At 35.2% G+C, this 12,358-nt stretch overlaps 1 protein-coding gene across 2 annotated transcripts in view; it reads left to right on the forward strand.

The window, feature by feature from the left end:
- The window catches only part of LOC134533283 (myosin regulatory light chain, smooth muscle-like), a 95,515-nt gene that overhangs the window by 41,378 nt on the left and 41,779 nt on the right, over window positions 1–12,358 (forward strand). The window contains exon 3 of one of the 2 annotated variants that reach the window (XM_063370735.1): window positions 8,270–8,392. The exons of the other annotated variant lie outside the window; for it this stretch is intronic. Coding sequence (XP_063226805.1) covers window positions 8,270–8,392 — 123 coding nt within the window. The remainder of the gene's footprint in view (window positions 1–8,269; window positions 8,393–12,358) is intronic. 2 annotated transcript variants of the gene reach the window in all.

The following is a 12,358-nucleotide window of genomic DNA, read 5'->3' on the forward strand; positions in this document are numbered from 1 at the left end:
TTCGCAGTAAGCAAACAACATGCTGTCAGTATTCCTGTTCGCGTGACCTCTTCCCAGTAAGCAAACAACATGCTGTCAACATACCTGTTCGCGTGACCTCTTCCTAGTAAGCAAACAACATGCTTTCAGCATTCCTGTTCGCGTGACCTCTTCCCGGTAAGCAAACAACATGCTGTCAACATACCTGTTCGCGTGACCTCTTCGCAGTAAGCAAACAACATGCTGTCAGTATTCCTGTTCGCGTGACCTCTTCCCATTAAGCAAACTACATGCTGTCAGCATTCCTGATGACATGTCCAAGAACAGGCACCTATTCACAATGTGCCACAATACACAGGATTATTTAATCAACAAGACAAGTAGGTTATTACTACCGTTATAGTTATAAGTAAGGTGTACAATCATAGGTATCTGGTTTTATTTGTTTATTTTTGTTAAATTATTTTAAAATAACATTAACGCCAAAATTTAATAAAATTGATGAGCAGTGAGAAATTTATTTCGTGGAGGTCATCCAAGCATTTTTCGATTTTTTTTTGCATAAGAAATTACCTGCTAGCAAATGGAAGATACATTAATATTTCGCTCATATATGTATGCATATTTATGCAGCCTTTAAGGGCAATAAACATAAAAACGTACGCATCGTCTTAATAAATGTATACTACTGTATAAAGAAAGTGAAAATATTTATCAGGTGATAAAAACTTTTGCTTTTTTCTCGTGATCTCGTGTCACTTCAAACACACCACCTCAGAGTGAGCTATAACATACTGTAAACAATCAGGTCCTCATGTCCCAGCAGACACACTAGTAGAATGTAAATGTCGGTCAGGGGCCAGGAGAGGCCAAGAAAAGCCCACCGCAATCTTGGATTATGACACACCGGCTGCATCTTTGATGACCTTGACCTTTGAACTTGACCATCAAAATGACTAAAATTCCTCAAAATATGCCAAAAACTAGCCAAATCCGCCCAAAATTTCCAGCATTTTTTTTTTCATTCCGCCTAAATATGTCAACAAATTTGAAAAATAAAAAATTTCCCTATTTCGTAGGAAAATTTTCCTGATTTGAGGGAAAATTTACGTTTTAGTCCTTAAAATTGCCAGTGGCTTAACAATTCAGCAAAAAGGCTTAATGTACGCATCTACAAGCATCCCCTAACCATCTATTTCATGACCTTGACAATTAGGATGCCACGACTGCCATTTCGAATTATGTCACCATTGAAATTCTTGTTACGACCGACATCTTGAAAATCTATAATTTTTAGGCTAGATAATTGAGTAATTATTTTAAAAATAAACAAAAAATTAATGAAAGCATTCCATCATCTTGGATTATGATTTCACGGCCGCTATCTAAAAATTCCGTAATTATCATCAGATTTTTATGAGAAAATTAAAAAAAATTATCAAAACATTATTTAAATATAATTTTAATAAAATTTTAATAAAAACGCACATACGTATTGGAATTCTTGGTTCGAACATGGAGATGAAATTATATTGAAATCGGTGACGGATCCTGCCTCCACAGAAGCCACCGGCAGACTGACCTAACACCGCTAATGCCAAAGTATATATTTCGCGGGCAAGTATGACGTCACGTCAATCAACTAGTTTCCAACTGCTGGAGGACGCCATCTTGTTATCGTCTGCTAGAGTACGCTACCGTTATATTATTTTAATTTTTACTAACTAGAATGCAGTAATTATTTATTGTCAGGACGCCTGCCATCTTGACATTTGGTGGCCATCTTGGAATTTTGCATTAATTAAACTAGTAAATTGGAAACATTCAAATAAACTAAAATAATTACTCATTTATGTACTCATTTATTCGATCTATATCATTCCTCAGTTCGATTCCTGTTCAATGCAAAAAAAATATTAATAATACAGTAAATGTGACAGGTTCAAGAAGTAAAACAAAATTACAAACAAATAATTTATTACATAAATCCTTCGATAATACAGGAACACTTGCAATCTAATAATCGTTTAGTTTTGCTTTGGCTTGAACTGATTAATTCTTAGCTCCAATCTGTTTACTAAAGTCAGAAACCAGCCATATTCTTTACCTACATGGTCTTTTTCATCCCAACAGAGTTTCTCTATACCTACGGTGTTCAACAGATAATTTCACATCGTTGGAATTATAAAGTTAACTATTCACTGTCTTGAAAGCACAATTATTCAATTTGTCCTCAAATGGGTATGGTTTGCCATATGCGCAGTCCAACCACAAGTTATATTTTAAAGATTCGTACTTTGATACTTCATGTGTAAGCTGTTTGATTATGTTCTGCTAGGTATCATCAAGAAAAGTATAAATGACTTTTGACTTACTAAATGTATTTTTATAATAGTAGAATTTCAACGTTCCACGAAATTCAGATTTCGCAAGTGGAATCCATTGTCATTTACCTATAATTCATCAAGCACATTCTTAGTTTTAGTTTCATGTCCAGCCTTCATCGCAATTGGTTGCTAAACACCTGTTTTTGTGCTTGTACGCATATGAGTCACAAATATAAAGCGAGAAATCGAAATGTCTGCAAGCAGTTCAAAAGTAGGCACGCGGACTTCACTTTTACAGTATTTCGCATGTCGTCTCAATCTGTCAGAACATGTAAACCAAAAATGGCACTAATCGCAGCAAAACTTCATACGAGAATAATAATTCATACATTTGCTGCTTTAATTTCTTATTGCATCATTAGAAAATTATAATGACATTTCACAGCAGCTGCAACGATGCCTAGTTGATGAATACGTCCGTTCAGACCCGAACCGGGTACTGATGTTTCTGCAGTTGTACCAATTCCCGGTGTACTTGTAAGCGAATCAATCAATCGCTGTTTTAGCGGAACCTTTACTTTCTGCCGCGCAGCAGGACCTTTGCATATCTTCAAAGGTCTTTTCAACGTAAAAGATGCAGATCAAGTTAGATTGTTTATCATAGTCACCAACAATAATAGAGGAGACTTCAACTGACGTTCCACTAGCAAAAGAGACTTTAATTCCTACTGTGCTGGCTGCAGAGGAAACTACGATGAACGACGTTTCCCCCTCGATGTAGACTTCAAGGGCTGGTGGTTCGTCAAAAACTATCGAGCATCGATGTCGTTACTGTGACAAGATTTTCTGAAACAACAGTAATGTTCGATGACATGACAAGAGAGAATGTGCTAATAATCTTAAGCACCAAACGTCAAGCTGTAAAAAGTGTCGCAAGCCAATTGCAAGAATTTAACGCTGGATTCCACTTGGCGAAATCTGAATTTCGTGGAACGTTGAAGTTCTACTGTTATCTAAATACATTTAGTAAGTCAAAAGTCCTTAATAACTTTTCTTGATTATATCTAGCAGAAGATATGCAATCAGCTTACAGATGAAGTATCAAAGTACGAATCTTTAAAATATAACTTGTGGTTTGACTGCGTATATGGCAAACCATACCCATTTGAAGACAAATTGAATAATTGTGCTTTCAAGACAGTGAATAGTTAAATTTATAATTCCAACGATGTGAAATAATTTGTTTAACACAGTATCGAGAAACTCTGTTGGTATCAAAAAGACCCTGTAGGTAAAGAATCTGGCTGGTCTCTGTCTTTAGTAAACGGATTGGAGCTACGAATTAGTCAGTTCAAGCCAAATAAAAACTAAACGATTATTAGATTGCAAGTGTTCCTGTATTATCAAAGGATTTATGTAATAAATTATTTGTTTGTAATTTTGTTTTACTTCTTGAACCTGTCACATTTACTGTATTATTAATAATTTTTTGCATTAAACAGGAATCGAACTGAGGAATGATATAGATCGGATAAATGAGTACATAAATGAGTAATTATTTTAGTTTATTAGAATGTTTCCAATTTACTAGTTTAATTAATACAAAATGTCACGATAGCAGCCGTCCTGACAATAAATAATTACTGCATTCTAGTGAGTAAAAATTAAAATAATATAACGGTAGTGTACTCTAGCAGAAGAAATTAAGATGGTGTCCTCCAGCAGACGAAATCAAGATGGTGGCCTCCAGAACTTGAAAACAAGATTGCGCTTCCAGCATAAGAATACTAGGCAATGGTCTCCAGCAGACGAAAACAATATGGCGGCCTCAAGTAGACTAAAACAAGATGATGTTTGTTACATCATACTAGCTGGCGATATAGAACTTGGCATTAGTGGTGGGAGTTCATTCTGCAGGTGGCCTCTGTAGAGGAAGGATCCGACGCCATTGTTAATCTATTTACCTCATCGGGATCGATCCGAGGACTCCAAGATATAAGTACGTTTATTTTTAATCATTTGTAAAAATTATATTTAAATAATTTTTTGTAAAATTTAAAAATTTCTCATTAAAATTTGATAATAAATACCAATATTTAAGATTGCGTCCATGAAATCATAATCCAAGATCGCATAATGTTTTTATTAAAATAATTTATTAATTTTTTTTAGTTTTAAAATGTTTTTTTTTCTAGCATACAAAATTTGGTTTTAAAGATGTCAGTCGTAACAAAAAGTACAACATTGATGTTATAATTAAAAATTACGGTCATGGCATTTTGATTGTCATGGGCATGACCTTGGAGGCTTAGAGAGGCTTGTAGATGCTGATTTTAAGCCTCTTTGCGGACTTTTCAATCCACTAGCATTTTTAAGAACGGAAACGGGAAATTTTTCCAGAATGTGCGTTTGTTAACTTGAAAGGATGGGGTTCAAATCTCGCCTCTGGGGAAATTATATTGTTACTTTTTATGATTTATTAGATAATATTTTTTTTAATCAGCTCAGTAAGTTTAACATTTGTGTGCAGGAAGTATTTTCCGCCTGATTTCAGTCGTTTAGGCAAAAACAAATTTACAAACATATACTTAGTGTTATAATATGTGTTTTAAAATTTTCCATATTATTATTTTGGTAGTTGCATTGGAGAATAATTTTAACGTGTGCGGAAACTTTAAAGTATTAACTTTTTAGTGAATTGTATCAAGATGGTCAGTATTTGTAAAAAATTCCTTGTCTAAATTCAAGTCCAAAGCCAGGGTTTTATCGGAACCATTTCTAAATGTTTAATGTTTCCAGTTGTTATGTACTGCTAATTTAAATCTGCGTTTGATGGTGGCAAACAACGTTTACAATTTAGGCAGCGAATTCTAGCGGCGAGAGCAGACAGAATGTGTGTGTTTTGCATCCAGAATATTGGGTATATAAATTCGACTTAATTTTTATTACTTTACTAGCTACAGTACCCGACGTTGCCCGGGCTAAACACATGGAGCTTTATTGTCTGCAAGTTAAAACCACGGGATGTGCACTCATTAGAGAGATGCTTTAACAACGTTTTGTTTGTGTGCACGGCCGTAAGAGCGCTAGTGTGCTCACTGCTCAATGTTTGTTTACGATTCGTTGCCAAGGCTCATTTGTAATGGCGGCAATTTTTCTTTCGAATTTTTTGTTTAGGACTTTAGGTTATTTGCGTGCTACTTGCTTATTGCTTCGTAGATGGAAACTGGAAAATATCTGGCGTTTATTTATTCAATTATTTAGTGGTCATATTTTCATTGAGGTAAGATTGTTAAATTGAGTATAAAATTACGTATTAAGTAAAATAATTACAATGCCGCCACGTGTACGAAAATGCTGTGTGCCTGGTTGCGATGATAAATTTGCTGTTAGACACCGCTTCCCAGTTTACTAAGAAACGGTATACAATGAATGGATACAGAGAATAAACGTCGAGAAGCTGAAAACTCTCCACCCTCTTAATGCTGTAGATGTGATTGCAAACTTTAATAGTAATGCTAGCTTGTGACATAGGTGGTTTTAGCATAAATAGCTACTTAGGTCATTCTTCCACCAATGTTTATACAGTTAGTACTGTGCACGGCCACAACAGCGCTGCAAATAGCGTTCTAGCTGTTATTCAGAGAGTGGCCTTTCTATTCCTCCCTCTCTTTTCTATGGTTAAAACAAACTGGATAGCGCTATATGACAGTGTATTGAACATAGAGAAATGTCACACAATTACAGTATGTATGTTTATGACCTATGATTTTTTGTTTACCCATGACGATCGGTTATTCATTATTCATTATTAAATATAAATTATTAAGACCATTAATCGAAATAAAAACTATCCTAACTCTCAAGTTGGAAAAAAATTACACATAAATGCCAATTTTCATCTAAATCGGTTGACTTGGTGAAGAGTTCACTGTAAACAAACATCAGGACACTGGATTTATATATATTAAGATTTATCACGCTCGGCACTGTTTTAAATAATTCTAAGTGCCCGAGTTTGTAGTATAAGTTTAGTTGCAATATTAACAACACTGAAACACTTGAGTTTGCTCGTTACCTAGGTTAGATGTTCACACTTAACTGGTGAGTACTGCAAGACTCGCTCTCTTTTATATTTTAATGTGAGATGTGATCTCTAGTCACTTCTCACCCTGGGTTCTGCTAATGTGATGGTATCTGAAGTTAAAAACGTCAGATCTGCAAGGAACCAATTCAACCATAAAAGAGATTGCAGATTTCTTATAAATAGCATTGCTCTGGGGATGTTCTTTGCACATATGTTCCCATCTACTTAGAAATAGTTGGGGGACTGTTTCTGTTATACACCTTTTTACTTTTTCATGGGCAAGTCCGATATTTTTGTGTGCTCTTGCTCCAATCTGCCGTATGTCCTTCAGATCATCAAGCAGGTCACTGAATAACCAAAGATTAATAAGAGGCATATTATTCTGATAAGGGCACATGATCTGAAATGGGTTTGTTTAACGTTTCGATTTTTCCTTCATGGTGGGCCTAATTGAATGTCATCTGCAACCACACTGTATTGGTGTACTATGATTCCTATACATAAGTATTACTTTATATGAACATGGAATCGAGGTTTCTGTGGCAATACTCTGCATGGGGCAGATTCTAGTAATAGGATGGTGTTGTGACATGCTGGATTCCATGAGAAAAATTATATATTTTTTAATTTTTTGACATAAACTGGGAACCATTATAGGAGACAGTGAATCATGCTAAGCCTGAAATCTTGAATATTAGATTTTTCAAAGCTAAAATAGTGGTGGCAGCGGTGGCTATCCTTGATGGAATGAGCCACACAGATTTTGAGAAAGCATTTTTGCATACTAGTTGCATAGTGAGGTGTTTTAAGGTTTGAGTGAGGGAAATTTGGTGAAAGACCGAATTGACGTCAAAATCACCCAAGAATTTTTGCTCAAATGAACCGATAAAAGGCGAACGGAGGTCTGAAAGAGTCTACAAGAGTCGATATCGATCTGTTTGTGGACCTTACGATAATCAATCACCAGCCGGTAATCTCTGCCTTTAGATGCCAAACATGCGGGTTCGATAATCTCTATCTAGCAAGTTATGTACTTTGTTATGCCAAATTTCTATTTTAGGACCCAGCAACCGATTTTACTAGGGTGATGTCCGAATTGTTAATATTTTATCCGATAAGATGGGTTTGTCCAAGTTGTTCGGTTTAAAAATCCAAAAATTTGGTACAGAGATCTCTAATTTGCAATTGTTTATCCTGGCTGAGGTGGTCCAGATGTAGAATATTACCATCGTCAGCACCGGTTTGTAGCATGTTAAATTTACTCTGATCTCTTTACTGTTCAGGAACTGAAAAGGATATAATGACTTGCTTATTAAATTTAAATTTTAAATTTCCTTTTTGAATGCCAAACACTAAGCCAGGTTTGGCAATGAAATCTCAGCCGAAAACTAGATCAGCAGCTAAATCATTACCTACTCCAAGAAAAATCAAGAAGTCGAAGAAAAATAAAAGTGAATTTTGACCTTGATAACTGCAGCTGTATTAATATTTTATGGTTTCTCTGAAGCAGTGAAATAATTTAAAGTAACTGATTCGACTTTCTTAACTAAATTATATTCCTGCATTATTTGAGGAAGAGAGCCTGAAGTCAAGCTGAAAACTGACCCAGTATAAATCAAAACTGGTATTTCATGTGTACCAATATTTTCTATTTATATAAAGCAGTACAACATGAATTTTCTCAAAAAATTATGTGACAGGTTCGTTTGACATTTTGTTTTTTAATATAAATGTTGTTTGAAAGATAATATGTGTAAACATTTTGACTACATTGTTTATATTGGACACCCCATAGCATTCTTTGAGTTGAGTAGTGCATCTCGTTCAAAAAAGTGAACTGTTTTAAACAACTGTGTCGTGACTTATTTGTGTTTAGGCATTTCAGTTGTTTGACCTAGATCAAGATGGCATGATCAGCTTCGGTGACTTGAAACAAACTTTCATTACACTGGGCCAGACCGACATAGGGGAGAAGGACCTTCTGAATATGCTCTCTGAGGTAAGATACTACGAGCAGCTTGGTAAATACTGAGATACTGCAAGGTCGCAAGTTGTGCCATTAGGAAGGGACGGTGGAGGATAGCACTCAGCCCTACGCTGCCAGCCGCTACTGAGTGAGCCTTAAACTGTAACAAATAAACTGTGGTATCATAAAGTTACATTAAAAAGATTTTTATTTCAGATATTTTTTTCTCTATGTGGTCAACTATGTTACATTTTCTTTTCATTATATTTGTAAATGATAAAATGGAGTAATTTCTATGACTTGCTAACTTGATAAAAATGTTAACACTTATACCAAAAATTTCATTTAAATTAATTAATATTTGCTTACTTAAATTCTTAACGATCAGTTTAATCTTGTGAAAAATTGTTAAAATCGAACGAAAAAAATTAATGCTTAATATTTAATTTATATAAATACTAAAGATATGATACTTATGAATACAACAGCATACGAAAATGCTATGTATATATAAACATACAAACACATGTTTTTAATTTTAAAATATTTATGTTTTTTTTCTAAGATTATTCTAAAAACATGCTAAATACAGGAGCTTACTAAGGACATTATATATATAAGAACATAGACATAAGATGCATTATAGAATAGCATTTCGAGGAGATACATTAAATATATAATCATAATGAGATTCTATATATTATAACATACAAAGAAATTTACATATAAGATCTATATACACAAGAATCTGCTAAAGGTATAAACAAAGGCATACAAAAGAAGTGATCTTTATATTTATATATTATTACAACCCTATATACTTAGGCAGGCGTAATATCATGTTAACTATGTCGTTGATAATATGCTAACAGGCAAACCTATAGCTATGCATATATTAAGCCTATAGTGCGATAAGACCGTGCATTACTTTGCTAGCCGCCTGATCGAGCTCTTGGCACGGTCCTAACGTGGAAATTCTTCGTAATTATTTGCATAATATTTTTAAAATAATGCGCATCGATAGTTTATTAAATGTTTTCAAACAATAAAATTAATGCTAAGTCTTGCGGTACACGCTGAGAGGAAGCTGGCTTCTTTGCGTTTGGTAATGAAGTTCATACTTAATTTTGGCTTAGAACTAGAGTAGTATATAAAAGGGGCTTCCACGCCAGGGTTCAGGGGGTGGAGCCAAAACCGATGTCTGCCATCTTGGATTTTGACGTCACAGCAGCCATCTTAGATGACCTTGACAGTGGTGGTCATCATGGATCTGCCATCTTGGATTCCGCCATTTTGTTTTCTACTTTATTTTGTCATTTTGAGTTCTAGAACTTTCCATCATCTTGGATTCTAGAACGTTGCAATTTTCGTTATAGATCTTAGATCCTAAGGCCACATCCGACATCTTGAAACTGACATCACATCCATATTTTTTTCGATTCTGACATTATAGCCGTCATATTGTTTTAGTCTGTTATAGGTTGCCATCTTGTGCCGTCGGTGGTTAATGATCAATAATTATAAACGTCTTAGAAATTAAATAAATTGAGGAAATCATGCTTTGTTGTAATAAACCAGTAGGTCAGAAATCACCAGAGGTCAACCACCGAGACACACTTAAATTTAAATTCTATACAGGCTCAACAATAATTCTTATATAGAGTAGATAGTTATCACTACCACATAATAAACTTAAAAAGAGAAAAAATTAGTTTTTCGTTTCGCCTTTTTTACTGATAATGTTTCTTTCCATTTTGCTTTGGATAAAAGAGACATGGAAAACATTTAACGATTAATAGATTTACCAAGGCAAATGAGAATATGTTGGCCAACTTACATAAAATTAATCATGAATTTATTACATTATTGAGTTCATGTTATAAAACTACCATGAACGTCTAATATTTTACCATTAATAAATCGTACAGTTATGTTTGGTTGTCACATGTTTAAGTATTCTTAGGTCCGAAATTAGATGTTCTAATGCTGGAATGGACTTGTTAAGAAGGCAACATGAGTATGGGCAGTAATGAGGTTCTGTGACAATGTAAACATTGAAAGATGTAAACATTGCGCCAGAACCCCCTGGGGGCCGCCATCTTGTTTTCGTCTGCTGGAGGCCGCCATCTTGTTTTCGTCTGCTGGAGGCCGCCATCTTAGTTCTACCTTTGGTTACCAGAGTGCGCCACCCTAGCCGCCACTGGGGGCTGCCATATTGTTTTCGTCTGCTGGAGATCGCCATCTTAGTTCTAACTTTGGTTACCAGAGCGCACCACCATCGCTTCGAAGGCAGGAGTTGTATACAAAAATCGCTGGGCGGCAGGGATTCGATCCGTGGGATGCAATCAACATAGAGGTTAGAAAGCAGACACCTTACCAACCAGACCATGAGACCAGTTGAGGAGTAGAGAATTAAATAAGGAATATATGATTACATTCTCAAAAAGGTGCCATACTAGCTATGTATATCCCACCCCCACACCGAGTATGCTTAAAGCAAATCCCCACCACCAGTATGCTTAAATAATGCCCCCATGTGTGTAATTTTCCAAAAGAATAAGTATGCTTAAATCAAATACTACCATCTTTAAATTTCCAAAAAGAATAAGTATGCTTAAAAAAATTGCCGCCATGTTTAAATTTCCAAAAAGAATAAGTATGCTTAAATCAAATGCCGCCATGTTTAAATTTCCAAAAGAATAAGTATGCTTAAATCAATTACCACTATGTTTCAATTTCCAAAAGAATAAGTATGCTAAATCAATTACCACCATGTCTAATTTTCCAAAAGAATAAATATGCTTAAATCAAATGCCGCCATTTTTAAATTTCCAAAAATAATAAGTATGCTTAGTTGGAAACAATAAAATCATTAGGTAACTTTGGTGTTGGTGTGAATAAGTTATGTTGGTACAACTGTAATAGAGTAAGTAAGAAAAAAAATATGGCTAGTGTGTGAGAAATGTGTGTAATAGAAAGAGGAAATTACACAATATTAAGAAAGATGCCGAGGAAAAAGCCCATATGAACTATGGTTCAAGTCAGTTCCTGAAATCAAACATTTTGAAGTCTTTGGAACAGAGACTTACATGCAGGTGCCTAAAGAGAAAAGAAAGAAATGGGACCCTAAGAGCACAAAAGGACTATTTGTAGGGTATCAGGAAAATGCTAAGGCCTACAGGGTGTATGTACCGAACCGAAGAAAAATTGAAATATCAAGAAATGTAGTGTTCAAGCCAGATGGTGTAACAACAACAATGGGAATCGAAGTTACCAAACCTATCCAAACTGAAGAGCACTACAGGGATGAAGCGGAAGGCATACAACTGGAAAATGTAGAGGGAAGCAGTACGATTGAACATAGTTCCTTAAATAATGAATCTGCAGATGAAGAGGAATTCAGAGGCTTTGAAACAGATAACTGTGGAAAGATATGTGAAAAGGTGGGAACATGTAATTTGAGGGATAGAACAAAACTAAAGGAACCAAGGTATCTGAGCCAATATGAGACAAGTTTTCTTTGTGCAGATGAGCCGCAAACATACGGAGAAGCAATGATGAGCAATGAAAGGCAAAAGTGGAAAGAAGCTATCAATATTGAATTGAACTCTATAAAGGAAAATGACACCTGGTCAGAAGTTATACCTCCAAAAGATGCCTGCGTCATAGGCAGCAAATGGGTATTTAAGATTAAACGAAATGAAAAAGGAGAACCAGTGCAGTACAAAGCGAGACTAGTTGCAAGAGGTTTTGAGCAGCTCAGCATTTTTGATGCAAGTGAAGTGTATGCACCAGTGGCTAAGATGGCGACGCTTAGAATTCTGTTGGCGACTGCAAATGACCTGGGCATGCCGGTATATCAAATGGATGTTCAAAGTGCTTTTCTTTATGGTGATATAGATGACGAAGTTTTCATAGCAAAACCAGATGGAATGGAGGGGGATGAAAAGACAGTTTACAAACTAAAAAAATCTCTCTATGGACTTAAAAAATCACCAA

This window comes from Bacillus rossius, chromosome 6 (assembly GCF_032445375.1).
Source record: "Bacillus rossius redtenbacheri isolate Brsri chromosome 6, Brsri_v3, whole genome shotgun sequence".
In the NCBI taxonomy this organism is placed as follows: Eukaryota; Metazoa; Arthropoda; class Insecta; order Phasmatodea; family Bacillidae; genus Bacillus; species Bacillus rossius.